Source organism: Salvelinus sp. IW2-2015, linkage group LG8 (genome assembly GCF_002910315.2).
Source record: "Salvelinus sp. IW2-2015 linkage group LG8, ASM291031v2, whole genome shotgun sequence".
Taxonomy (NCBI): domain Eukaryota; kingdom Metazoa; phylum Chordata; class Actinopteri; order Salmoniformes; family Salmonidae; genus Salvelinus; species Salvelinus sp. IW2-2015.
The window spans coordinates 47,922,891-47,950,849 of record NC_036848.1 but is presented as its reverse complement, the minus strand read 5'-3'; the positions used below and the strand labels follow the sequence as shown (position 1 = coordinate 47,950,849).

General features: G+C 41.7%; 1 protein-coding gene across 1 annotated transcript; it reads right to left on the bottom strand.

Annotated features, from left to right (window-relative positions):
- Nucleotides 1-513: 513 nt before the first annotated feature.
- Nucleotides 514-27,747, bottom strand: ppp1r21 (protein phosphatase 1, regulatory subunit 21). The gene is made up of 21 exons (XM_023993595.2): nt 27,423-27,747; nt 25,811-25,879; nt 25,495-25,641; nt 25,011-25,115; nt 21,656-21,820; nt 21,365-21,423; nt 19,968-20,062; nt 17,475-17,527; nt 15,121-15,270; nt 14,232-14,422; nt 13,782-13,918; nt 9,998-10,090; nt 9,611-9,738; nt 7,744-7,896; nt 7,398-7,490; nt 6,932-7,198; nt 5,683-5,718; nt 5,460-5,576; nt 4,268-4,366; nt 3,639-3,767; nt 514-2,849 (listed from the first exon to the last, which is right to left on the bottom strand). The coding sequence occupies exons 1-21, from the start codon at nt 27,474-27,476 to the stop codon at nt 2,817-2,819; spliced, it is 2,373 nt and encodes a 790-aa protein (XP_023849363.1). The 5' UTR covers nt 27,477-27,747; the 3' UTR covers nt 514-2,816.
- Between the last annotated feature and the right edge of the window lie 212 nt (nt 27,748-27,959).

The following is a 27,959-nucleotide window of genomic DNA, read 5'->3' as shown; positions in this document are numbered from 1 at the left end:
CGAATGTGATCAGGGTTTATCCTGTTATTTTCTGAAGATGTAACAGTGCAGCTGGCAACAGAAGTCTGTAAGGGCCATCATCCTGGAACTGCCAACTATTATTATGGGTGAGTAAATGTGTAGTAGTGTATGAGTGGTTGCAAAAGCTCTGACGAAGGCCTTGAGGCCGATAGTTTCACTGCTCTTTAATAAGCTTTACCTATCAAGAGCAGTGTGCAGGTTTCTTCTTTCTCATATTATTCAACTGTTACCATGCACCTGCAACAAAAATAGCTCAGATGTACGAGTGGCTTTTGAAATTTGCTTGTGTATGAGTGAAAGAGTGTTTGGTTCTAGCTGCTAGTGTTGCCTGAATTCTTTGGGATTGGGAACATTTTGGACATAGTTAACAAGTTTGTTTGCCATATAACATTGGAACATCATAAATCTACAGTAGCTTGTCAACATTATATTCTGAAATGTTCAACTCTGGTACGTCATCAATAAGTACTAGTAGTACTAACACAAAACAAAGAATATTGAGCTTTTTATTATTTATTTCATATCTGCAATCTGTTGGTCAGTCAGATTACATTGTTTTACAAGTTTCAGTAGTATAGGGCATGTTGGCAAACCTCTTGAATTCTCATCATATAAAAGATCCAATGGCAGGTATAATAGAGATCTCGTTATTGGTAAACCTGGTGGCTGAACTTAACACGTAAGAACCAATCAAAACCTGTCAGAAGCATCCAAACTCGTCAAAACCAATTTTCGGTCTAAACCGTCCACAGGATAAGATTGTTTTATTTGCCACAATATATATATCACTAGAACACACAAGCAAGAAGAGTCCAGAAGTGTGTTAAGTAGGTACAAAATGGAAGAAAATGTTTCAAAACTGGCTGAAACAGCATTTTACTATCTGAACTTTCATTTTCCGTTGATAAAAGTTTTGCTACGGTGTACCCCAATGAACACGACCCTTCTGTTAATTATAAACAGTTTAGAGATGTCATTACACATTTCCAGACAAGGGGTTGACTAGCTTGCCAACATGCCAATAATACAATTGTAAAGTGCCGTACACAAACAGTGATCGTCTCACTACAGTTCCAAGAGTGGACCTTTCTGCGTGTGTATTGCCTTTCAATAGACATATTTCCAAATACCTCAAACCCAATAATCAAAAAATAAATGCAGGTGAGTGATTGATTACCTTGATGTTTCTTATCTTTTTCATTGATCATCAACCAGTCATTTCATTGGGTCATCATGGAAATTAGACATTTGAAACCATAGAATGAATGCCTTTGTTTTTTAGTATATTACTTTTTAAAAAGTACACAATACATGTACATTGAATGATTCAAAAGGAGTATTATATTCACAACCCTTTTTCATCAATACATAACATGGGTTTGGAGACTGTGGTGCTACACATACTATGTCCCAAATGGCACCACATTCTCTATATAGTGCATTACTTTTGACCAGGATCCATAGGGCTCTGGTCAAAAGTAACACACTATTTGGGAATAGTGTGCCATTTGGGACGCAAACATAGTTCTCCTCAGTGCACATCCACACTACAGAAACATCACAGACAAACGGTCACCATTTTCTGAACTCTACCTTGGGCCTAGTTCAGAACGGCGCAACATTACATAACATTTAGTTCAGATAGAGATATCATATAGAACAGTTCTGTCATGTTAAAACTGATTGGGGAATCGAGACAGATCTATTCTATGTCACTGCATTTCTATCTGCACCGTTACATTCTTTACATTTCACCTCACGGAATACACCCCTGGACTACTTCCAAAATGGCACACTATTCCCTATATAGTGCACTACTTTTTTACCAAAGCCAGTGCACTAAATATGGAATTAGTCTGCCATTGGGACATAGCCCTTGTCTATCTACACCCTCTGGCTAGTAAGGTCATCAATGCTACTTGAGTGTATGGATTCTTCCATCCATTCTAGAGGATAGATGGGATATCTAGTCAAGGGAATGTGTGTGTGCGTGTCTGTCTGTTTCAGGCTTTCGGTTAAGCACGAAGCCTGGGCGTCAGAGGCTAGTGTGTGTAATTAATTGGTCACTCATTCATTCCTTGATTTCATCTGGGGCAGCCCTTTTTCAAACAGAAGACTGTGGTAAACATAACTCACAAATTCTCTCACTGAAACTAAAAACCATCTAATAAAACATGGAAAGATTAAATTATTTTCTGTCCCACTCAAAGCCTGGCACAAAAGTCAAGTCACAGTATTAGACAGACATTCTCTTACATAATGAAAACCCAGTCAGTCAGGCACGCAAACACATTCTCACTCTTTCGTATGATCTCCTCTTCCCACTTAATAGCAATTTGAGTAATACATATTTCTGTCATTGCACAGAGATAGAGAGACAGTAACCATGAGGGCCTGGTGGTCTTCATTCCCTGACTTTAGTGAGCATCCATGACCTCACTAGGATATATTTTTTTCTTCTCCTTATTAATTTTTCCTCTACTTCCCTCAAACCAAAGGTCAAAGGGTCAAGCAGTTGTCAGTCTGCCCTCTCCGTCACACGTTAGGAAGCACTTTACACAAGTCATTATCTGTGTCAATCAGAAATACACATTAGATAAACTGCTTAAGCAGAGTGGTATCAGAGACACCCCCCCCCAATAGCCCACCCTCTGATAGAGGAGAAGTTAACAGGGTCCTCCATCTTGGGGTGCTAGGAAGCTGACAGGACTGTAGTGGGTGGGTTGTCCCATAGTAAAGCTCAGTCCAGGGTGCTCTGCCGATCCAAAATGGAGCAGGTTTCCCAACAGACTTTCCTACCGACTCTTCTTCAGGAGTTTGGAGTTTCCCTGGAAAAGGCAGGAGGGGTTAAGTTACATATAACACATGGTAAACCAAGACTCACAATACATTTTTGAATGAACATTAAAGCGATAACGCAAAAGCAGGAGCACTAGTCCTAGTATCAACACTTCTGTTTTGGTACTGTAAACTGGAGATCGGAATGGCATTTTTTGAATAAGACTGTGGTGTTAGTACGTGACCAGTGATCACTCATGAAAGAAACCACATGAATGCGTCTTGACTTTGAAACATTGTTAGTTCCATTCTAGAGTTTCACTCACAGCTAATCATGTCATCGGTTTATTTCTTTACACTTGGATTGTATTCAGGTTGAATAGGCTTGTGGTGGCTGCCAAGTGCTGACATTCACACACAATAGCTTGGGTTGATGAAATCCATACCCTCAGAACGTATACACACACCTCATCTCTGAAGTGTTTTAAGAGAAGTGGGTTTTAACAGAAGGCCTCTTCCTCGACTTCAACAGCCTAGCCAAACAGTAATGAATTTCTCAGATGTCAGCCTCTGACTCCAGCAGGTGCTTTTCCTATCAGACCCTGCTGTTCCCTCCTTATCCCCCACTGGCACATCCCAGCTCCCCTCAGAATGGATAGTAGTTTGTTACTGGGTTATGTCTGCTTCTCTTGCTGTGTGGGCCAGTGAGTGAAGTGTTTTACTGAACCTTAACTTTAGTCTCAACGAGATCAAATCTGTTTTGCAAGAGACCATATCAATATAGTAGCAATCGACAAAGAGTATGTAGGAAGTGAGGAATGTGTGAGGGGACTCTATACTTTGCTGCCCAGTTTGAGTGTGTCGATCTCCTCTCTCTGTTTGCTGAGAGTCTCGTTCATGCTGCACAGGTGGTCACTCATCATACTGAGCTGTTCCTTGTAACTCCTCTTGGTCGTGGCCAGTTCATCCTGAAAGACAAGGAACATGTTGTGGCTAGGTAGACAATATGTTTAAATTATTTAAAAAAATATATATTTAAAAAATGTCCAACTTAATATTCAAAATCTCCAGCACCACCCAAACATCAACATATGTTTTGTAATAAAAAAATAGAGGAAAATGATAACCAACTTTATCGTCCTCTCTCTTTTACTACAAAACATAGAAACGCTCAACTTTCACATGTTGAGGTGGTGCTGGAAATGAACATGAAGTTGAACATTTAAATTTGTATATTTGTTCAAGGTTAAAGTTAATTTGCCATGTTTACTGAATACATGGGAATCCTACTTTCTAAATCCGAATTAAAAAAGCAAAAAAAAGGTCAGAACAAATACATAAACAAATATACATAATAAACAACAAATACATAATAAACAACAAATATCAATGTAATAAATTATAAAGCTGATTGGATCTGGGATATGCTGGTTTCTTTTAGTCAGGCAGTTAGACAACAGATGTTTACCTGGAGACGTGTGATGTTCTGATTGGCCAGTTTGACCTCCTCCGTCAAAGTCTCCCGTGACTTCTCTGCGATAGCCAGACGCTTGGCCAGGGCTCGACACTGAGGGTGGGAAGTTACAACACAGGAGATAGAGAATAAACAAACCTACAAAATATAACATATCCACAGATGATCACTTCAACTAATGGGAAGTCACAAAATGGGATGCTCTTCATTAAAACTATTTAAATATAGGCCTACATGATGTCTGGGTTTGAACTGAACAGACCCTGCTACAGTAAAGTGTGACTTTGAGGGAGATTCTAAGTCACTACTTCCAGTTCCCCATCTGTCAGGGGGAATCATACTGCCGTGATGCATCGCACGGAGGGTTGACATGTGGCAGTAAGTCAATACTACATACTAACGCCACATGGCTATCTTTAGATTTGGCTAACTATAGCATAACAACTTATTTCATGCCAATGTAGATGCATGTATATAAAAAATATATTTTTAAAAAGAGTAACAATTCTAGATTAGACAACTAAAATATATATATCCTAGTGTAGTTCTGGAACAGGGAACACCAGTGTAATGTATGATTTTAACGTATGATCTCTGTAATTGCAAACAAAGGTTTCTGTACCAAATATTAAGTTCTGCTTTTCTGATGTATCAAATACTTATGTCATGCAATAAAATGCAAATTAATTGCTTAAAAATCATACAATGTGATTTTCTGGATTTTTGTTTTAGATTCCCTCTCACAGTTGAAGTGTACCTATGATAAAAATTACAGACCTCTACATGCTTTGTAAGTAGGAAAACCTGCAAAATCATCAGTGTTCTCCCCACTGTGTGTGTGTATATATATATATAAACTTGTTTTTTCTTTGTCATTATGAGGTATTGTGTGTAGATTTGAGGGGGAAATTTTACTTTAGAATAAGGCTGTAACTTAAAGTCAAGGGGTCTGAATGCACTGTATGTATTAGAGGAAGGAAGACGTGAGGGGAAATAGTTGAGTGACTGTACAACTAGTAAGTTAGTCTTCTGTATAGCAGCGTCTAAATTGAGCGCACATGTGACTTTGTTCCCCATATATCTCTCCCCAGTATCCACCAACAAAATAAGAGCTACACATCTTTTTACATTCAATAGGAAATAATAGTTCTGTGTTTATGAATGGGAAGTAGATCCAGTATCTCACCTCAGCATGGAAGTTAACAGCCTTGCTGTCAGAGACCTGTAGCTGTGTGGTGAGCTCTCCTACTCTGGCCATGTAGTGGGTCTTAATCAGCTGTTCTCTGGACTCCTCGTCTCCCACCTGTAAGCATACAGAGAGGACAACAACTTTTCATGAAATTGCTCTTATACCTGTGTTGTAATTACACTAGGAATAGTTGGGTCAAGAAGAACAAGACAAAACTTACTTCCTTGTTGGTAGGAGTTGTGGTTAACATGCCAACCTGATGAGATGAAAAACACAAACACAGTTAGATACTCATTCCCTATGAGAATTGAGAAAGCTATAAAAATGTAACCAAGCCTGGTCCCAGATCGGTTTCTGTCATCTTGCCAACTGCTATGGTCATTTTTGGCTATACAGCGCAAACAGATCTGGGCCCAGGCTAATAAAACCCACTGAAATCCAATAAAACACTACAGGCCCCTAATGGTATCTGAAACTGGACCTGCAAGGAATTAAATTTATAGAAGCCTGTGAATGAAGAGTTTAGCTGGTTGTTAATGACAACCGTGTCCAGTTAGTGACTAGCATGGTGCTAGCCTGGTCCCAGATCTGTTTGTGCGGTCTTGACAACTACCATAGGACAACACCAATAGATCTGGGACCAGATTAAGTGGGTGTATCCTGGACCTTGAGTATGCTATTAAAATACAGGCATTATGAAACAAGGAAGCCTCCCAATAATATTTATTTTCTCATGAAGTGAGAAATGAACTCTCCTTCATTACTAGGGCTCCAGAGTGGCGCAGCGGTCTAAGGCACTGCATCTCAGTGATAGAGGCGTCACTACAGACCCTGGTTCAATTCCAGGCTGTATCACAACCGGCCATGATTGGGAGTCCCATAGTGCGGTGCACAATTGGCCCAGCGTCGTCTGGGTTAGGCCGTCATTGTAAATAAGAATTTGTTCTTAATTGACTTGCCTAGTTAAATAAAGATTAAATCAATTTTAATTTTTTTTAAAGCATTGAATTTGTGGAGGCATAGGCTAGAGGGAGTTTCCAGCATATTCCTTATACCCATCATTTACTTTCAAATCAGTGAAGGGAAATGAACAAGTGCACACATTGGGCCAAAGGAGAGATAATTGGAACTTAACCAGACACTGATAACACAACCGCCTTCACTGAAGCCAAAACACTCAAACGCATGTTACGGCTGCTCCCACGAGAATGTGTCTGACTCATTTCGTGGGAAAGGGGAGGGTTGCAAAGGGAGGAATGATGTCCCTAGATTTAATCTCACATCATGCCAGTCTCACACAACTGCAAAGTAGTATTGTTAAGCATGAGGATGAAGACCAATTCAATCACTTTTGAAGAAAAATAAGGTCGCAAAATTCCAGAAAGTTTCCAAAAGTTACCAGTTTTCCTGAAATCCCTTTGAGGATTCTTGCAACCGTAAAGAAAAAACAAGAGTGAAGATGCATCTACCAGACTGTTGCTTAGCATTGCCTCCTTCCCTGCTCCTCTCTCCTCCACCTCTCCGTCCTCCAGGCTGGTGAGAGCTGGGCTGCCCGGGGCCTGGCCCAGGGAGTGGGCTGGGCTGCCTCCTCCTCCCAGGGCAGAGGAGAGCTGTGTCTCCAGGTCATGGATGCGTTGGCTCTCCTTCTCCAGCCTCACCCTGCCCAGCTGGGCCTCCAGCAACCAGTGCTCCTTCTCCTGCTCCAGACGAGCAATCTTCTCCTGGCTCGCCACCACCTGGGGTGATAGAGGAGAGGACACAGTGAGGAGAGGTGGAAAGAAGAGCAGCGAGTTGGTAAGAGGACTATACTTCCCTAACACACTTACCTAGTCAGTAACCAAATGGGTTACCTTGAGCATTATAAAGAGTCAGACGTGTGTCCTGACAGACTGGAGGGTAGAAGGGAAGAGAGAAGCGTGGAAATACAAACAATACCTGTTGTGTGAGTCCCTCTCTGCTCTCTGTAGAGCTAGTTAGAACACGGCGGTGCAACAGGGCCTCTCTGTATGGAACGGACTCTGGTCTGGGCTGGATACACAGACAGGACAGGAGTCAAATACACACTGTTATACTGAACCACAACATCGTTTTTAAGGGGATGTTCCACTGTTTGCTTTAGGCAGCCTGGATTGGCGTGCCAGATGGGGCAGGATTTACACTTTTAAGACTATTTTATTGGTTCTATTTTGCTAGGCAAGCTTAATTGAACACAGCTGAATGATGTTTAAATAGTATTTTAACCCAGGTCTGTGAAGGTGACATGACCAGCAAAGCTACTGACCTTTCTGATGGCATGCATGTAGTCAGAGGCCTTCTTCTTGTTACCCAGCATGCTCTCTGCCTGCAGGGGGTTGAGTGCCCCGGCCCCCCCTCTTGGACTGTAGCCTGTCGAAGACGTGAAGAAATCCAGGTTGTTGCTGAAGAACGTCGCAATCTGTAGAAAAAAAAAGTACAGAATGAATATTATGGTAAGACTTACCATCCAGGTATAGACACTAATTCTTTATCATTTGTTTTAAGGAAGTATAAGCTTTTATAATGTCTTCTTATAAACAGTATTGGTGAGTCATATACATGGTCTTCTAGGCCTATATGTTGTAGTCCACACCGCTATTTCAATATCACGGTGCAACAATGTCATTGAATATACGTTTTCAATCTATCAATATTATATACGCTTCAATATGAGGGTGAAACAGGTGCAATTAAATAAACTAATGTGAAAGGAGTTTATAAAATCTTTTGTCATGATCACTTCACTATACACACACTTACACAAACCCACAACACCAAGTCAAACTTTCCTATACACACTTATCCTACACAACTATGTCACTGTTCCTTTAAGTAGGTCAGTGGGAGGGATTGACAGAAAACAGACACAGATTTCTAATACACACTCCCACTACAACTTTTAATTATATGACGAGTGCCTTGCTCCTCCTTGTTTTTGTTGCTTTACACTCCCACTACTGTTAACCGAGTTCATTTTACATTTTTTTACCTTTATTTAACATGGCAGATCAGCTCATAGTAAACATCCTTCCTTCAGAACTCTGCAGCCAGCCCAGAGCATTCCATCCCTGTTCCTCCACAACATAGAACAGCAGTCCATCTCTCATACCTCAAACAGTCGGTCTGTGTCTGGTGCATTCATCAGCCAGGCAACAGTAGAGACTAAAAACATGCCTCTTTACTATTATAACTATAATACCAAAAAAATAAGCAGTATGGTTATTGCAGTTATAACAGTAACATATCTACCTCCTCTACATACAATCAGTTGGTACGGTCGTGGTTTCAATTCCCGCAAGGCTCTCATACGTATAGTACAAACGTATCCACTCACTGTACCGTCTCAGTTTCAAAGTCCCCATCCCCCACCCCTTTTATCTGGGGTACACAGCTGTAATGCTCTGATATGGTGCGGATCTGTGAAAAATCCCTCCTGCCCCAACTAAGCCCTCCCTTCTTATTAGTGGTCATGTATTGTAAACGACCAATCCTCACGGTCGATGAGCCAGATACCAAGGCAGTTGCTACTATTGCTTAAACTCATCATATGTAAAGAAAACAGCAAAAAAATAGGGACCACAATGGAAATAAGTCTGATGTCATTGACTATTCCTGGGAACAAAAAAAATATATAAAAACTTGTGTCTTATTTTTTACTGACAAATCTATCAATATTTTTTCATGTTACCCAACCTATGAAACTGTGCTAATGTGAGAATGCCAACCAAAACAACAGCGGCTCTGTCAGTGTGCTTGTTTGCTGGGGCCAGTTGTCTCCATTTATACACAAATGTTGTGGTAACAGATCGGGCCAGGAATTGCCAGGGAACTGCCAGGGAACTCACGATACGATATTATCACCATACTTATGTGCCGATACAATATTTATTGCGATTTGATGTTCCAAACATATTGCTCATTATACACCTGCTGCAGAGACAAGATAAAATGTATTTTGATCAGTTATGGAAATAAGAGAAGCTATAGGATGATTTTTTTTTATTTTTTATAAATGGACAGCCGAATTGATAGAATATCATCCCAAAATAATATTGTGATATGTAACTGCATCTATTTTTCCCCCCCAATCACTAATACATACCCAGTGTTTCTATAGCGGTAAATGGTCCTACCTTGCCGGTGCTGCTGGTGAGGGAGCCCAGGGAAGCCAGCAGACACTCATTAGTAGTGCGGAGCTTCTGAGTGATTGTAGACAACTCCTGTTCCAGACTGGCCTTCTGGCTGTAATGAGTAGACATCTCTGTAGAGACAGAGGGACTTAGCTTATACATACAAAATAATCTCCACACACACAGGAAGGAGACCAACAGTTAAAGGATGGAACAGGGGGCTTACACTGTTATTGGTTCCATTTTATTTGAAGCCTGCAGGTATATTGCTTTATAACAGTTAAGCTTAGACATCTCTACAGAACACAGAGGAAGGACAGAGTGGCTTGAACATTAGTCTAGTCTATAAAAACAGACAAAATAACCTTTTCTAGTAAAAAAAGGTTTCACCTTTGACCGCATCGTGAAGGCTGTGTAGACAGGCAGCTAGCTGGGTGAAGACAGCAGAGGAACTGCTCTGGGGCATGGAGTCCTGTCGAACACCTGGAAAACAATCGCACACATGATTTTCCTCAAGTCCCACACTACTCACTAGTAAGGCCAGTAAGCTGACATTTATAAATTTTTTATTTAACTAGGCAAGTCAGTCTCCCGAATGGTGCAGTGCTAGCTGTGCCACTAGAGATCCTGGTTCGACTCCAGGCTCTGTCGCAGCCGGCCCAATTGGCCCAGCGTCCTCCGGGTTAGGGGAGGGTTTGGCCGGCAGGGATATTCCTGTCCCATCGGGCACCAGCGACTCCTGTGGCGGGCCGGGCACAATGCACACTGACGCCAAGTGTACGGTGTTTCCTCCAACACATTGGTGCGGCTGGCTTCCGGGTTAAGCGGGCGTCGTGTCAAGAAGCAGTAAGGCTTGGCTGGGTTGTTTCGGAGGAAGCATGGCTCTCGACCTTCACCTCTCCCGAGTCCGTAAGGGAGTTGCAGCAATGGGACAGGACTGTAACTACCAAATTGGATAACACAAAATTGGGGAGAAAAAGGGGTAAAAAAATAAATAAGTCAAATAAACTAGGCAAGTCAGTTAAGAACAAATTCTTAGTTACAATGACGGCCAAACCCTCCCCTAACCAGGACAACCCCGGGCCAATTGCGTGCCACCCTATGGGACTCCTGATCACGGCCGGTTGTGATACAGCCCAGGATCTAGTGACTTCTCTAGCACTGTGATGCCTCAGAAATAGAACTCCTGAGTGGCACAGCGGTCCCTCTCTCTCCTCACTAGGTAAAGCCAGTAGGCTGATATACACTGAGTGTACAAAACATTACTCTTTCCATATCATAGACTGACCAGGTGAAAGCTATGATCCCTTATTGATGTCTCTTGTTCAATCCACTTCAAAATCAGTGTAGATGAAGGGGAGGAGACAGGTTAAATTAGGATTTTTAAGGCTTGAGACAATTGAGACTTGGATTGTGGATGTGTGCCATTCAGAGGGTGAATGGGGAAGACGAAAGATTTAAGTGCCTTTGAACGGGGTATGGTAGTAGGTGCCAGGTGCACCGGTTTCAGTGTGTCATGAACAGTTTCTTGTATGTATCAAGAACAGACCACCACCCAAAGGATATCCAGCCAACTTGACACAACTGTGGGAAGCATTGGGGTCAACATAGGCCAGCATCCCTGTGGAATGCTTTCGACACCTTGTAGATTCCATGCCTCGACGAATTGAGGCTGTTCTGAGGGCAAAAAGGGGTGCAACTTTTACACTCAGTGTAACTCACTAGGTAAGGCCAGTAGGCTGATGGTAATCAAAGATTATCTACAGCACCTTCAGAAAGTATTCCTAACCCTTGACTTTCTCAACATTTTGTTGCGTTACAGCCTGAATTTAAAATGGATTACATTTTGATTGTCACTGGCTTACACACAATAATACCCCATAATGTCAAAGAGGAAATGTTCACAAATTAATAAAAAAATTTAATCTGAAATGTCTTGAGTCAATTAGTATTCAACCCCTTTGTTATATAAAAAAAAAAAAAAGTGCTCAACAAGTCACATGGTCTCACTCTGTGTGCAATAATAGTGTTTAACATGATTTTTTAAATGACTACCCCTCTGTAACCCACACATACAGATAATTGTAAGGTCCCACAGTCCAGTAGTGAATTTCAAACACAGATTCAACCAGACCAGGAAGGTTTTCCAATGCCTTGCAAAGAAGGGCACCTATTGGTAGATGGGTAATATCCCTTTGAGCATGGTGAAGTTATTAATTACACTTTGGATGGTGTATCAATACACCCAGTCACTACAAAAGATACAGGTGTCCTTCCTAACTCAGTTGCCGGAAAATAAGAAAACCGCTCAGGGATTTCATCATGAGGCCAATGGTGAATTTAAAACAGTTACAGAATATAATGGCTTTGATAGGAGAACTGAGGATGGATCAACATTGTAGTTACTCCACAATACTAACCTAAATTACAGAGTGAACAGAAGGAAGCCTGTACAGAGTAAAAATATTCCAAAAACATGAACCCTGTTTGCCACAAGGCACTAAAGTAATACTGCAAAAAATGTGGCAAAGCAATTCACTTTATGTCCTGAACACACCACTCTCCATATTTGTAAGCATTGTGGTGGCTGCATCATATGGGTAATTGAGTATGCTTGTAATCATTAAGGACTGAAGAGTAAAATCCTAGAGGAAAACCTGATTCAGTCTGCTTCCAACAAGACACTGGGAGATTAATTCACCTTTCAGAAGGACAATAACCTAAAACATAAGGCCAAATATACACTGGAGTTGCTTACCAAGAAGACAGTGAATGTTCCTGAGTTACAGGTTTGACTTAAAATTGCTTGAAAATTTATGGCAAGACTTGCAAATGGTTGTCTAGCAATGATCAACAACCAAATTAGACAGCTTGAAGAATTTTGAAAATAATAAAATTGGTAAATATTGGACAATCCAGGTGTTCAAAGCTCTTAAGAGACTTACCCAGAAAGACTCAGTTGTAATCACTGCCATAAGTAGACTATAACATGTATTGACTCTGTGGGGTGAATACTCTGTAATTATGGTGTATTGTGTGTAGATGGGTGAGGAAAGAAAATATATTTAATCCATTTTGAATTCAGGCTGTAACAACAAAATGTGGAATAAGTCAAGGGGCATGAATACTTTCTGAAGGCACGACATTGACAAGATATTTGACCGTCTGCTCTACCAATGAGAATAAATGTCCGCAAAGGGCAAAGGCAGGAGGGAGCAGACAGGAACATTCTAGATAATGAGAGGGCAGATATGCATGTGAACATGCACAACCCCAATATAAAATATTTTTTCTCAAAGTTGCTGGGATGTCACATGCATCCTCTTATATCAGTACTGTACATTCGTAACAACTTCTAGTCTACCAAATAAGCCTTCCTTAACAAATTAACAAAATTCAACACACTTCTAGGCTTGAGTGGTATACCGGGGTATTTTCAAAAAACGACTATGATATTCAAAACCATCCCCCAAATATTTTTGTTTCTTTTTCATTCATAAAATTCTATTGAGCCAGTCACATGATATGTTTGTTTTCAAAGATCACATGGAGCAAAGTGATGTTTCAAACTTACGTTTTGTGATACGATGTCCACTGTTGAGCAGCACAAGTGGTGATCAAGTTCCACTTGAAATTCCCTACTAAATATCTTATAAACATAAGTTAAATATCTAAATGCCAAATACATTTTCTCCAGCTCAGGGCTCCAGCTATGCATTTGGTTTGATAACTTGCTAGCCATAGGTGGTTAGTGTGCAAGTTCAAGCTTCTTGGTTACAGCAAACGATCGATCCCCTCCTGGATAAAGTGTGAGTAGCCTTTTGAGACATTTGTATAACTTTATGAGTTGGGTTGTCTGTACTTGCATTTAGTTTATGTTCGCTTGTGCTTGTTAGCATTTAGTTAGCATCCAATCTAGGAATTCGCTAGTACTTTGTTAGCATGATATATATTTTTTACACTCTGAAAAAAATAGCGCCCCTTATGTGCACTGCTGGTAATACTGTATACCCCGGTATGGTACAGGAACGGTATAAAGGTATGGAAATCCACCCAACCCTAACACCCTCCATACAAAAAAAATCCCACTTGGTCTGCTTCATGCTTTATTCTTGCGCGGACTGATTTTGGCGCAGAGTCAGCCCTCTCACTTCTCCTCTTTATGTTAACTCACTAGGTAAGGCCAGTAGGCTGATGTAGCTGTGTAGTTTGTCGAACAAAGAAGTTATTCTCTTCATGTCACTCTGCAGCTCCTGGTTCTTCGAGGTGAGAGAGGAGGTACACAGAGGAGTCCCGCACTCTTCCTCCAGACTGGTGAGGAGAAGAGAGGAGGAGAGGGTGAGACACATCGGCTGCAGTTACACAGGCAGCCCAATTCTGATATTTTCTTTTGACCAATTATCTGATGTGATTGGTCAAAAGACCAGTTAGTAGAAAAAAAATATCAGAATTGGGCTGCCTGTGTAAACGCAGCCATAGAGAAACACACACTCTTAGAGGTGAGGGCTCAGGTACAGAGAGGGGCCGTACTCTTCCTCCAGGTTGGGGAGGAGAAGAAGAAGGGGATAGGGAGGAACACACACGCATGCATATAGTACACACACCTAATGTAATGAGTACTGACCTTTTGAGCTGGTATGGTAGAATCTTCTGCAGAAAGTGGGTGTAGGAAGTGAAGTGATCGGCAAAGTCCTTGAGTTTCCCCACAGTCTCCAGCACTGTTACTGTGTTCTCTGTGATGCTCTGGTGTAGTTGCACTAGTCCTTCCTCCAGGGGGCGCACATAGGCTGCATTCTCATGTAGATACTGGGAGAACTGGGGAGAAGATTGCAGAGGACAGTTCATCTTACCTACTTCAGCCAAAATCACTTATTGTATGTCACTATGGATAAAAGCAGGGGTGTCAAACTCATTCCACGGAGGGCTGAGTGTCTGCAGGTTTTTGGTTTTGCTTTCAATTAAGCCCTAGACAACCCGATGAGGCGAGTGCCTTACTAATTACCCAATCGTATTTGTCACATGTGCCGAATACAACACCTTACCATGAAATGCTTACTTACAAGCCCTTAACCAACAATGCAGTTCAAGAAAGAGTTAAGAAAATATATACTAAATAAACTAAAGTAAAATGTAATAAAAAGTAACACAAAATAACAATAGCGAGGCAATTGATCAATTGCTCAAGGCTTGGGGGGTAGAAGCTGTTAAGGAACCCTTTGGACCTAGACATGGCGCTCTGGTACCGCTTGCCATGCGGTAGCAGAGAGAATAGTCTGACTTGGTTGACTGGAGTCTGACAATTTTTTGGGGCCTTTCTCTGACACCGCCTAGTATATAGGACTAATTAGTGACCTTTAATTCATTAATCAAGTACAAGGGAGGAGCGAAAACCCACAGACACTCGGCCCTCTGGAATGAGTTTGACACGTATGGATAAGAGCATCTGCTAAATGACTAAAACAGGATGTCAGGGCATAGACTGTGTGTGGGTGTGTATCCCTGTATTTCCTGACCTTCTGGTTGAGTGGTGAGATGGGTTCGATAGAGGAGTCTAGAGGGTAGATGTGTACCCTCTGCTCTGTGTAGGAGTGGAAGTTTAACAGAGCAGCCACTATGTCCCGGACGAAGCCTAAGGCCTGACCAGCCACGTCTCGGGCCTTCAACTGGAGGACAGGAAAAGGAGAAATTAGTACCAAAACTCTGGACCACATATCTACAATGACAACGTATGATGGAGCCCTAACTGTTCTATAAAATATGAGGAAAGAAACAAACAATAATACAGTATCATGCTATAGTTCAGGGTTCCCCAACTAGTGGCCCGTGATTTTATTTGGCTCCCCAAGTTCTCTTAGCAAAAACATTTTGGGACACAAGACTGTAAAAACACCAGCAAATCAGTTCCAAGTGATTTTAATTTGGGAAAATCAGTTCCAAAGTATTCCTACACACAATAGAGATATGTGGTCTGGGCCTGAAATTAACCTTTTGGTCCACCAGCCACTGTGGCAGGCACATTCTTTTTACAAATAAAAAAACAAAATAAACATACTGTGTATATACAGTGCCTTCGGAAAGTATTCAGAGCTCTAAAGTTCCTCTGTGGAGATGGGAGAACCTTCCAGAAGGACAACCACCTCTGCAGCACTCCACCAATTAGCCCTTTATGGTAGAGTGGCCAGATGGAAGCCACTCCTCAGTAAAAAGGCACATGACAGCCCGCTTGGAGTTTACCAAAAGGCACCTAGAGACTCTCAGACTATGAGAAAGAAGATTCTCTGGTCTGATGAAACCAAGATTGAACTCTTTGGCCTGAATGCCAAGCATCACGTCTGGAGGAAACCTGGCACCATCCCTACGGTGAAGCATGGTGGCAGCATCATGTGGGGATATTTTCTGTGGCAGGGACTGGGAGACTAGTCAGGATCGAGACGAAGATGAACGAAACAAAGTACAGAGAGATACTTGACGAAAACCTGGTCCAGAGTGCTCAGGACCTAAGACTGGGGTGAAGGTTCACCTTCCAACAGTACAATGACCCTAAGCACACAGCCAAGACAACGCAGGAATGGCTTTGGGACAAGTGTCTGAATGTCCTTGAAAGGCCCAGCCAGAGCCCAGACTTGAACCTGATCGAACATCTCTGGAGACCTGAAAATATGCCCATCCAACCTGACGGAGCTTGAGAGGATCTGCAGAAAAGAATGGGAAAATCTACCTTGTAACATCATACCCAAGAAGACTCGAGGCTGTAATCGCTGCCAAAGGTGCTTCAACAAAGTACTGAGTAAAGGGTCTGAATATTTACGTAAATGTAATTTCATTTTTTACAAATTTGCAAAAAAATATGATTTTACTGTTTATGCTTCGTCATCATGGGGTATTGTGTGTAGATTGATGAGGGGGAAAACAATTCAATCAATTTTAGTATAAGGCTGTAACTTAATGTGGAAAAAGTCAAGGGGTCTGAATACGGGGTAAGGGGGATACCTAGTCAGTTGTACAACTGAATGCCTTCAACTGAAATATGTCTTCAGCACTTAACCCAACCCCTCTGAATCAGAGAGGTGCGGGGGGGGCTGCCATAATCGACATCCACGTCTTCGGCGCCTAGGGAACAGTGGGTTAATTGCCTCGCTCAGAGCAAAACAACATTTTTACCTTGTCAGCTCGGGGATTCGATCCAGCAACCTTTCGGTTACTGGCCCAACGCTCTAACCACTATGGATGAGCATGCTTGTAATGTTTCTAAAACAATAACTGGATTACTATTAAGAAGTGATGTGGTATATTGCTCAATATTAGAAAAATTTTTGTGACCCGAATATTTTAAAACAAAATATCACAGATGAAACATTTTTTCAACTGCTTAGTGACAGTGTGCCTGTGTGAGCTAGAGAATGTCTTCGCTAGAAGTTGAAGCAAACTCCAACATTGAAAAACAACCTAGCTTGTAAACAAAACAATGTGAATAGTCAAGAAACACAAGGACAAAGTCTCACTAGTTGACTTTAGTAAGTTAGACCAACTTGTATGCCTGTGCGCAGTGCTTCTAAAAATGTATCTTCAGCACTTAAATCACACTGCTCACAGCTCCCCAGCCAGGCATTGTCGATGCTCGTTGCGCGTTGTGGGATATATATTGTAGGATTCATAGTTCAACCCACATTTGGCGGGTGTTAATGTCAAACCTTGTAAGCAAGGTTTAAAATTAATATTATATTTATTTTTTACAATATATCAGTTTCGGCTTCTTACGATCAATTTGCAGTCTACAAATGATTTGTAATTATGTTCTGGCCCGACCATCCACTCAAGAAAAAAATTGAATCTAGTTGATGATGCCTCCTATAGGACTTCCTCTCACCTGGTGTCTTCTGTTGTGTGGTGGAACGTTGAGACTGTTGTAGTCACTGAATTCTGGAGAAAAAGGGAGGGAAATTTAAAGGAGAGGTTGCGAGCAACCGCTCGCCAAACTACCTTCAAACTGCACGCAGAGACATACAAATGGTATCCATGAGTTCATCTGACTCTGGGTGCTTAATTGCCAAAATCTCACACTATGCCTTTAAAGCGCCGAATGATGGCATGTCTTAGCTCTGTCCTTCATATAGCATGAAAACCATCTGAGGAGGAAAACAGGGCTCTAGTGGCATGGCATGACACACATTACACAGTGCTTCACTTTTCCTCCTCTTACAGCGTCAGTGAGATATATTGAATTATGTTCCTTAGTAGAGGTCGACCGATTAATCGGAATGGACGATTAATTAGGATCGATTTCAAGTTTTCATAACAATCGGTAATCTGTATTTTTGGACAATCTTTTTTTTTTTTTTACGCCTTTATTTAACTAGGCAAGTCAGTTAAGAACACATTCTTATTTTCAATAATGGCCTAGGAACGGTGGGTTAACTCCCTTGTTCAGGGGCAGAACGACAGATTTTTACCTTGTCAGCTCGGGGATTTGTTTTTGCAACCTTCCGGTTACTAGTCCAACACTAACCACCTGCCTTACATTGCACTCCACGAGGATCCTGCGTGGCAGGCTGACTACCTGTTACGCGAGGGCAGCAAGAAGCCAAGGTAAGTTGCTAGCTAGCATTAAACTTATCTTATAAAAAATAATCAATCTTAACATAATCACTAGTTAACTACACATGGTTGATGATATTACTAGTTTATCTAGCGTGTCCTGCGTTGCATATAATCGATGCGGTGCCTGTTCATTTCTCATCGAATCAAGCCTACTTCGACAAACGGGTGATGATTTAACAAGCGCATTTGCGAAAAAAGCACTGTAGTTAGACCAATGTACCTAACCATAAACATCAATGCCTTTCTTTAAAAACAATGCACAAGTGTATATTTTTAAACCTGCATATTTAGTTAATATTGCCTGCTAACATTAATTTCTTATAACTAGGGAAATTGTGTCACTTCTCTTGCGTTCCGTGCAAGCAGTCAGGGTATATGCAGCAGTTTGGGCCGCCTGGCTCATTGCGAACTGTGTGAAGTCCATTTATTCCTAACAAAGGCCGTAATTAATTTGCCAGAATTGTACATAATTATGACATAACATTGAAGGTTGTGCAATGTAACAGCAATATTTAGACTTAGGGATGCCACCCGTTAGATAAAATACGGAATGGTTCCGTATTTCACTGAAAGAATAAACGTTTTGTTTTCAAAATTATAGTTTCCGGATTCGACCATATTAATGACCAAAGGCTCGTATTTCTGTGTGTTATTATGTTATAATTAAGTCTATGATTTGATAGAGCAGTCTGACTGAGCGGTGGTAGGCAGCAGCAGGCTTGTAAGCATTCATTCAAACAGCACTTTCCTGCGTTTGCCAGCAGCTCTTCGAATTCTTCAAGCATTGAGCTGTTTATGACTTCAAGCCTATCAACTCCCGAGATTAGGCTGGTGTAACCGATGTGAAATGGCTAGCTAGTTAGCGGGGTGCGTGCTAATAGCGTTTCAAACGTCACTCGCTCTGAGACTTGGAGTGGTTGTTCCCCTTGCTCTGCATGGGTAACGCTGCTTCGAGGGTGGCTGTTGTCAATGTGTTCCTGGTTCGAGCCCAGGTAGGAGCGAGGAGAGGGACGGAAGCTGTACTGTTACACTGGCAATACTGAAGTGCCTATGAGAACATCCAATAGTCAAAGGTATATGAAATACAAATCGTATAGAGAGAAATAGTCCTATAATAACTACAACCTAAAACTTATTACCTGGGAATATTGAAGACTCATGTTAAAAGGAACCACCAGCTTTCATATGTTCTCATGTTCTGAGCAAGGAACTTAAACGTTAGCTTTCTTACATGGCACATATTGCACTTTTACTTTCTTCTCCAACACTTTGTTTCTGCATTATTTAAACATGTTTCATTATTATTTGAGGCTAAATTTATATTATTGATGTATTATATTAAGTTAAAATAAGTGTTTATTCAGTATTGTTGTAATTGTCATTATTAGAAATACATTTTTACATTTAAAAAATATATATAATAAATAAATAGGCCGATTAATCGGTATTGGCATTTTTCGGTCCTCCAATAATCGGTATCGGCGTTGAAAAATCATAAAATCGGTCGACCTCTAGTAGATAGTACTGCATACATATATATGTGTGGGTGTCATGTCTTAGAATGGGAAGACATGCTCATAGATAAACCATCATCAGTGATGTGTCTACAAGGTTGTGTTCATTAGAGCACACACTGCAACAGAAAATGTATAATGTGCAGTTTCATATTGGACAAATCCAGGTAGTCCCTCACTCTTTCAGTTTTCTTCCTAATAAACATGATCTGGGTCAGTGAAATGTTGCATAGTGAACTAGTACTCACTGGTGTCATTGAAGGGCACTTTCTCCTGGATGACAATGCTGCTCTTTTTCACCTGTCTGCTGAGCTCTGACTGACACTTCCTCAACTGCTGCTGACTGGAGAGAGAGGGATGATGGTGAGAGGAAGGGATGATGGTGAGAGGAAGGGATGATGTGAGAGGAATCAGGAGATGGTGAATGACCACTCAGTGACCATAATAAATACTTCCCTATCCGCATTATTACAACTCTCATTATTCCTTCATGTTAACCACAAGTCCTCTACCAGATACATACAATCATTCTCCATCTATGAACAAAACATTAGAATCATTTGCTCTTTCCATGACATAGATTTCACTTGGAGGCACCTGGTCAGCCTATGATCCCTTATTGATGTCACCTGTTAAATCCACTTCAAATCTGTGTAGATGGGGCCTCCCGAGTGGCGCAGCAGTCTAAGGCACTGCATCGCAGTGCTAGAAGCGTCACTACAGATCTGTGTTTGACCCCGGGCTGTGTCGCAGCCGGCCCCGACCGAGAGACCCATGAGGCGGCGCACATTTGGCCCAGCTTTGTCCGGGTTAGGGGAGGGTTTGGCTGGCTGGGATGATAGTAGGTGCCAGGTGCTCCGGTTAAAGTGTGTCAAGAATTGCAACGGGTTTTTCACGCTCAACAGTTTCCTGTGTGTATCAAGAATGGTACACCACCCAAAGGACATGCAGCCAACTTAAACTGTGGGAAGCATTTGAGTCAACATGGGCCAGCATCCCTGTGGAATGCTTTGGACATCTTGTAGAGTCCATGCCCCGACGGATTGAGGCTGTTCTGAGGGCAAAAAGCCATGCAACTCAATATTAGGAAGATTTTGCTAATGTTTTTTAACACTCAGTGTAACTCACTAGGTAGTAGGCTGATGTTAATCAAAGATTATCTACAGGGCCTTCAGAAGGTATTCACACCCTTGACGTTTCCACATTTTGTTGCGTTACAGCCTGAATTTAAAATGGTTTACATTTTGATTGTCACTGGCCTACACACAATACCCCATAATGTCAAAGTGGAAATGTTCACAAATTAATCAAAAACAAAAATCTGAAATGTCTTGAGTCAATAAGTATTCAACCCCTTTGTTACGGCAAGCCTAAAATACATTCAGGAGTAAAAATGTGCTCAACAAATCACATAAGTTACATGGTCTCACTGTGTGCAATAATTATGTTAACATGATTTTTGAATGACTACCTCTCTGTACCCCACGCATACAGATAATTGTAAGGTCACTCAGTCCAGCAGTGAATTTCAAACACAGCTTTAACCACAAAGACCAGGAAGGTGATCCTAATGTTTTGTACACTCAGTGTATATAGCATGTGTGTATCTAACTGGCACATGTGTAGATTAGAACAAGATATTTACCATTCCTCTGTCCGAGCTCTGCACTCTTTAGCTTCCCTCTCCAGAGTCTGGGATTTCACCTGTAGGAGGACACAGCAAATAGCATCATGTATTACTATTCTATCGTTTACCAATAACAAAAGATTGAGTTTTGCCTTTGTTCAGTCGCTTCCTACTTGCCCTCATCCTCCTTCCAGCCATCTCTCTCGCCATCTCACCTCTACTCAGACCTGGTCACTAACGTCTTTCAATGGTGTCCATGTATTTGATGGTGAGACATCCACTTCTCTCTCCACCTGCCCTCCCGCTCACCTCTAGTCTGGCCTTGTCACTCTGTAGTCTCTCAATAGTGTCCATGTATTTGGAGGTGAGTCCGTCCACTATGGCCTGGTGCTGTTCATGGTCTCTCTCCAGCTCCTCCAACAGGCCCTTCAGCTGAGACTCCTGCTGCCTGTGCTGCTCATCAGCCTCATAGAACTTAGAATAGAACATAACTTTATTGTCCAACCGAGGATTAAACATTTCTTTGGGCATCACCTTACAAGAATTCTAAAAATATCATTCTCAGACACACATTCTAGAACAGACCAGCACACAAAAACAACTGATCAAATACATTATGTAGTACACATATTCAAGCCAGTAGTCCCTTGGTAAACACTTGCCCATACATACAGTTGAAGTCGGAAGTTTACATACACCTTAGCCAAATACATTTAAACTCAGTTTTTCACAATTCTTGACATTTAATCATAGTAAAAATTCCCTGTTTTAGGTCAGTTAGGATCACCACTTTATTTTAAGAATGTGAAATGTCAGAATAATAGCAGAGAGAATGATTTATTTCAGCTTTTATTTCTTTCATCACATTCCCAGTGGGTCAGAAGTTTACATACACTCAATTAGTATTTGGTAGCATTGCCTTGAAATTGTTTAACTTGGGTCAAACGTTTTGGGTAGCCTTCCGCAAGCTTCCCACAATAAGTTGGGTGAATTTTGGCCCATTCCTCCTGACAACTGGTCAGGCCTCCTTGCTCGCACAAGCTTTTTCGGTTCTGCCCACAAATGTTCTATAGGATTGAGGTCAGGGCTTTGTGATAGCCACTCCAATACCTTAACTTTGTTGTCCTTAAGCCATTTTGCCACAACTTTGGAAGTATGCTTGGGGTCATTGTCCATTTGGAAGAACCATTTGCGACCAAGTTTTAACTTCCTAACTGATGTCTTGAGATGTTGCTTCAATATATACAAATAATTGTCTTTCCTCATGATACCATCTATTTTGTGAAGTGCACCAGTCCCTGCTGCAGAAAAGCCCCCCCACAACATGATGCTGCCACCCCCGTGCTTCACAGTTGGGATGGTGTTCTTCGACTTGCAAGCCTCCCCCTTTTTCCTCCAAACACAACAATGGTCATTATGGCCAAACAGTTCTATGTTTGTTTCATCAGACCAGAGTACATTCCTCCAAAAAGTATGATCTTTGTCCCCATGTGCAGTTGCAAACCGTAGTCTGGCTTTTTTAATGGCGGTTTTAGAGCAGTGGCTTCTTCCTTGCTGAGCGGCCTTTCAGGTTATGTCGATATAGGACTCGTTTTACTGTGGATATAGATACTTTTGCACCCGTTTCCTCCAGCATCTTCACAAGGTCCTTTGCTGTTGTTCTGGAATTGATTTGCACTTTTCGAACAAAAGTATGTTCATCTCTAGGATACAGAATGCGTCTCCTTCCTGAGCGGTATGACGGCTGCGTAGTCCCATGGTGTTTATACTTGCGTACTATTGTTTGTACAGATGAACGTGGTACCTTCAGGCGTTTGGAAATTGCTCCCAAGGATGAACCACACTTGTGGAGGTCTACAATTTTATTTCTGAGGTCTTTTCTGAGGCTGATTTCTTTTGATTTTCACATGATGTCAAGCACAAAGGCACTGAGTTTGAAGGTTGGCCTTGAAATACATCCACAGGTACACCTCTAATTGACTCAAATTATGTCAATTAGCCTATCAGAAGCTTCTAAAGCCATGACATAATTTTCAGAAATTTTCTAAGCTGTTTAAAAGGTACAGTCAACTTAGTGTATGTAAGTTTCTGACCCACTGGAATTGTGATACAGTGAATTATAAGTGAAACAATCTGTCTGTAAACAATTGTTGGAAAAATTACTTGTGTCATGCACAAAGGAGTTTGCCAAAACTATAGTTTGTTAACACGAAATGTGTGGAGTGGTTGAAAAACTAGTTTTAATGGCTCCAACCTAAGTGTATGTAAAGTTCCGACTTCAACTGTATACAGTCCATTCGGAAAGTATTCAGACCGCTTGACTTTTTCCACATTTTGTTTCATTACAGCCTTTTTCTGAAATGGATTAGATTGATGAGGGGCAAAAAATATCTACACACAATACCCCATAATGACAAAGTAAAAACATGTTTAGACATTTTAGCAAATGCACATAAAATTTAATAAAATATGAATATAAGTAGTCAGACCTTTTACTCAGTACTTTGTTGAAGCACCTTTGGCAGCGATTACAGCCTCAAATCTTGGGTATGATGCTACAAGCTTGGCACACCTGTATTTGGGGAGTTTCTCCCATTCTTCTCTGCAGATCCTCTCAAGCGCTTGTCAGTTTGGATGGGGTGTGTCGCTACACAGCTATTTTCAGGTTTCTTAGATGTTTGATCGGGTTCTCCCAGTCCTTGCCGCTGAAAAACATCCCCACAGCATGATGCTGCCACCACATTTCACTGTAGGGATGGTGCCAGGTTTCTTCCAGATGTGATGCTTGGCATTCAGGCCAAAGAGTTCAATCTTGGTTTCATCAGAGCAGAGAATCTTGTTTCTCATGGTCTGAGAGTCCTTTCAGTGCTTTTGGGCAAACTCCAAGTGGGCTGTCATGTGCCTTTTACTGAGAAGTGGCTTCCATCTGGCCACTCTACCATAAAGGCCTGATTAATGGAGTGCTGCAGAGATGGTTGTCCTTCTGGAAGGTTCTCCCATCTCCAAAGAGGAACTTTAGAGCTCTGTCAGAGTGACCATCGGGTTCGTGGTCACCTCCCTGAACAATGCCCTTGTCCCGCAATTGCTCACTTCGGCCGGGCGGTCATCTCTAGGAAGAGTCTCGGTTGTTCCAAACTTCTCCCATTTAAGAATGATGGAGGTCACTATATTCTTGGGGACCTTCAATGCTGCAGACATTTTTTGGTACCCTTCCCCAGATCTGTGCCTCGACACAATCCTGTCTCAGAGCTCTACGGACAATTCCTTTGACCTCATGGCTTGGTTTTTGCTCTGAAATGCAGTCAACTGTGGGACCTTATATTGACACCTGTGTGCCTTCCAAATCATGTCCTATCAACTGAATTTACCACAGGTGGACTCCAATCAAGATGTAGAAATCTCAAGGATGATCAATGGAAACAGGATGCACCTGACCTCAATTTCAAGTCTCATAGCAAAGGGTCTCAATACTTAGGTAAATAAAAAACTGTATTTGCTTTGTCATTATGGGGTATTGTGTGTAGATTGATGAGGATTCTTTTTTTCTTTTTTTGAACCCATTGTAGAATAAGGCTGTAATGTAACAAAATGTGGAGAAAGGGAAGGGGTCTGAATACTTTCCAAATGCATTGTATACACTTCCATGTCTCAGAGACAGACATACCTGGATGTGAAGCCTCTCGTTCTCCTGGATCTTCTTCTGCAGGTCCTCATCAAACACACTCTGGGTCTGCTGCAAGCCCTGTTGGGAGGGGGAGTCCCCTTTGTTCTGGTGAAGAGAAAGTGTCTGAGATCGACTGCACCAAATCACTGATCGACAAATCACCTTGCATCCCAAATTAATACTCATTATGTGATCGAGATGAGTGATTCTGCACTTTGCCTTACTTTAACTGATCTCCTCAAACATGATCAAAGGTAGAAGGAGAGCAAGGTAAGCCTGTCGAACTATGACATGTCTGATTGTGGGGTGCACCCTCCTCCCTGTCTAATATACTGCCATTTTAGCAGTTGCCTTTATCCAAAGCTATAGTCATGCGTGCATACATTTTACGCAGGGGCGGTCCCGGAAATCGTACCCACAATCCGGTCGTTGCAAGAGCCATGCTTTACCAACTGAGCTACAGAGGACCACTGTCTGTCTCTACCTTGCTCTTCTTGCCCTTGGCCTCACTGGCAGCCAGTTCCTCTTGCAGCAGCTCTACTCTCTTAGCCAGCTGCTGGTTCCTGAAGGTGAGACTGTCCATCTCCTGCTCCACCTTCCTCAGGCTCTGTTCTCGCTGCTTCACCTGATCCTGTAGTGTCGGGGTGGAGGAGAAGACGCTCAGTGATTTTAAAGTAAATCACCCAAAATTCCCAGGTTTTTCAGAATTCCTGGTTGGAGGATTCCCTTCCTGATTATTTCCTCCAACCAGGATTGGAATTTTGAAACCCTATTCCAGAGGGCTCTGAATGGTTCTGTACCTTAAGAGAGGTGGAGCTGGCCTGCTCATCTACCACGCCTTTCTTCAAGACCTGGTTCTGTGCCCGGAGCTATGGAGACATGGGGAGTATAGACACTGAGCTGTAGGTCTACTGCAGACACACACAAATGTACAGTATTGCCTCGGCCTTTGGCTTCTAAGCAAAGCAACATAGCTATTTTATGGATTTATTTTGTGTGAGACATATTGTTAAATCATCAAATATGGATAACTCCACTGCAATGCATGACTGCACTAACATTTCTGAAGGTTGGGTGAATGTTGCTACTTATTGGGAAACTACACCCCAGATTTAATGGAAAATAGAAATAACAGGATATTGGCCAGCAGGGGGCTGTGGTTTTACAACAGTCAGACAGGAAACACCATGCATTCACTGCCTGTCAACTGACACAGTGCGGGTCAGGAGGATGGTTCTTATATTAACCAAAGCTAGTCAGTCTAACTGACATTTATTTTAATAATGCCTAAAAAGGGGTACTATTGACATGGATACCAATCCATTTTCTACCTAACGTATGACAGGGGGTTTGAAGAACATGGCTGCCCATGTTTTACTCAGGCTATGTAACATTGTATTGTTTAGAGAAGGGTGGCTTCTGTTCTGGCCTACCCTCCTCCCTTTGTCATTAAAGACTAAGACACATTGTGAGTGTCAGCTGACATATCAGGCAGTGACCTAAGCTAAATCATAGAGTGAAGATACCATCCAAAATACTGTTCACTATGAGATTGATTTGATTGATTTACAGCAGTTAGCAACATCCTTTGCTGTACACAGTTCACGTTCATAGTAAACAGTGCAGTAAAGACACCAAATATTGTCTTCGATTATCACAAACACCAATCAACCTATTGATGGCCTGCTCTCTCTATACTTGACAATACACCCAGGAGGGTGACACACTAGTGAGTAGTGACACCCTGAAAAGGAACTTGATTGGAAACAGATCGAGCTAAGTAACTAGATACTTTGGACAGCACCTTTTATAGGTTGGTGGAAGAGGAATAATGGTTCGGGCTAGGCCCCTTAGTTCCAGTGAAGGGAAATCTTAATGCTACAGCATACAATGACATTCTAGATGATTCTGTGCTTCCAACTTTTGTGGCAACAGCTTGGGGAAGGCCCTTTCTTGTTTCAGCATGACAATGCCCCCGTACACAAAGCGAGGTCCATACAGAATTATTTTTTTAGATCAGTGTGGAAGAACTTGACTGGCCTGCACAGAGCGCTGACATCAACCCCATCGAACACCTTTGGGATGAATTGATACACCGACTGCAAACCAGGCCTAATCGCCCAACATCAGTGCCGACCTCACTAATGCTCGTGGCTGAATGGAAGCAAGTCCCGCAGCAATGCTCCAATATCTAGTGGAAAGCCTTCCCAGAAGAGTGGAGGCTGTTATAGCAGCGATGGGGGGCCCAACTCCATATTAATGCCCATGATTTTGAAATGAGATGTTCGACGAGCAGGTGTCCACATACTTTTGATCATATAGTGTACCTTGCACGTTAGTTAGAATGAATCAGCAATCGGATTAAATAGCCAAGAACTGTGGCTAACGATAGAGCAACAAATAACTGCTTACCTTTGAATACTCCAGGGCCAATTTGGTGTATTTCCCTTGCAGGTCTGCAGCCATTGCTTTAGGAAAAAATAAAGCTAGTTAGCTGGATAACCAATATGTCATGGAATAGTTAGCTAACACGAGAAAATAAACTGGCTAGTTACTGTAGCGCAGGTACACTGACTAGTTAGCTTGCCGTTTCTTTATCTGAATGACAGTTGGTGCAAGTGACTGATAAACAGTTTCATGCAATGTAGGAAGGGGAGGGAAGCTATTCTATCATCTGATTGAGTGGTAAAGCCGGACGTTATTCAGCTAGCTAGTAAGCTAACGTCCCAGCAACAATAAAAAAGAACTTCCGGGTCAGTAAATTTTCCAAATAAAAGTCCTCCACGTAATAGTAGAAAAGCGTCAATAAACGGTATAATTTATTATATGAAAAATAATTGTCTATAACTTAACAATGATTCATATTTGTTCTTATTTAAGTGACATTTGAACCAGGAAAACATGTTTCAATGTCAAATAAGGAATAACACATTTCCGTATAAAGTATAC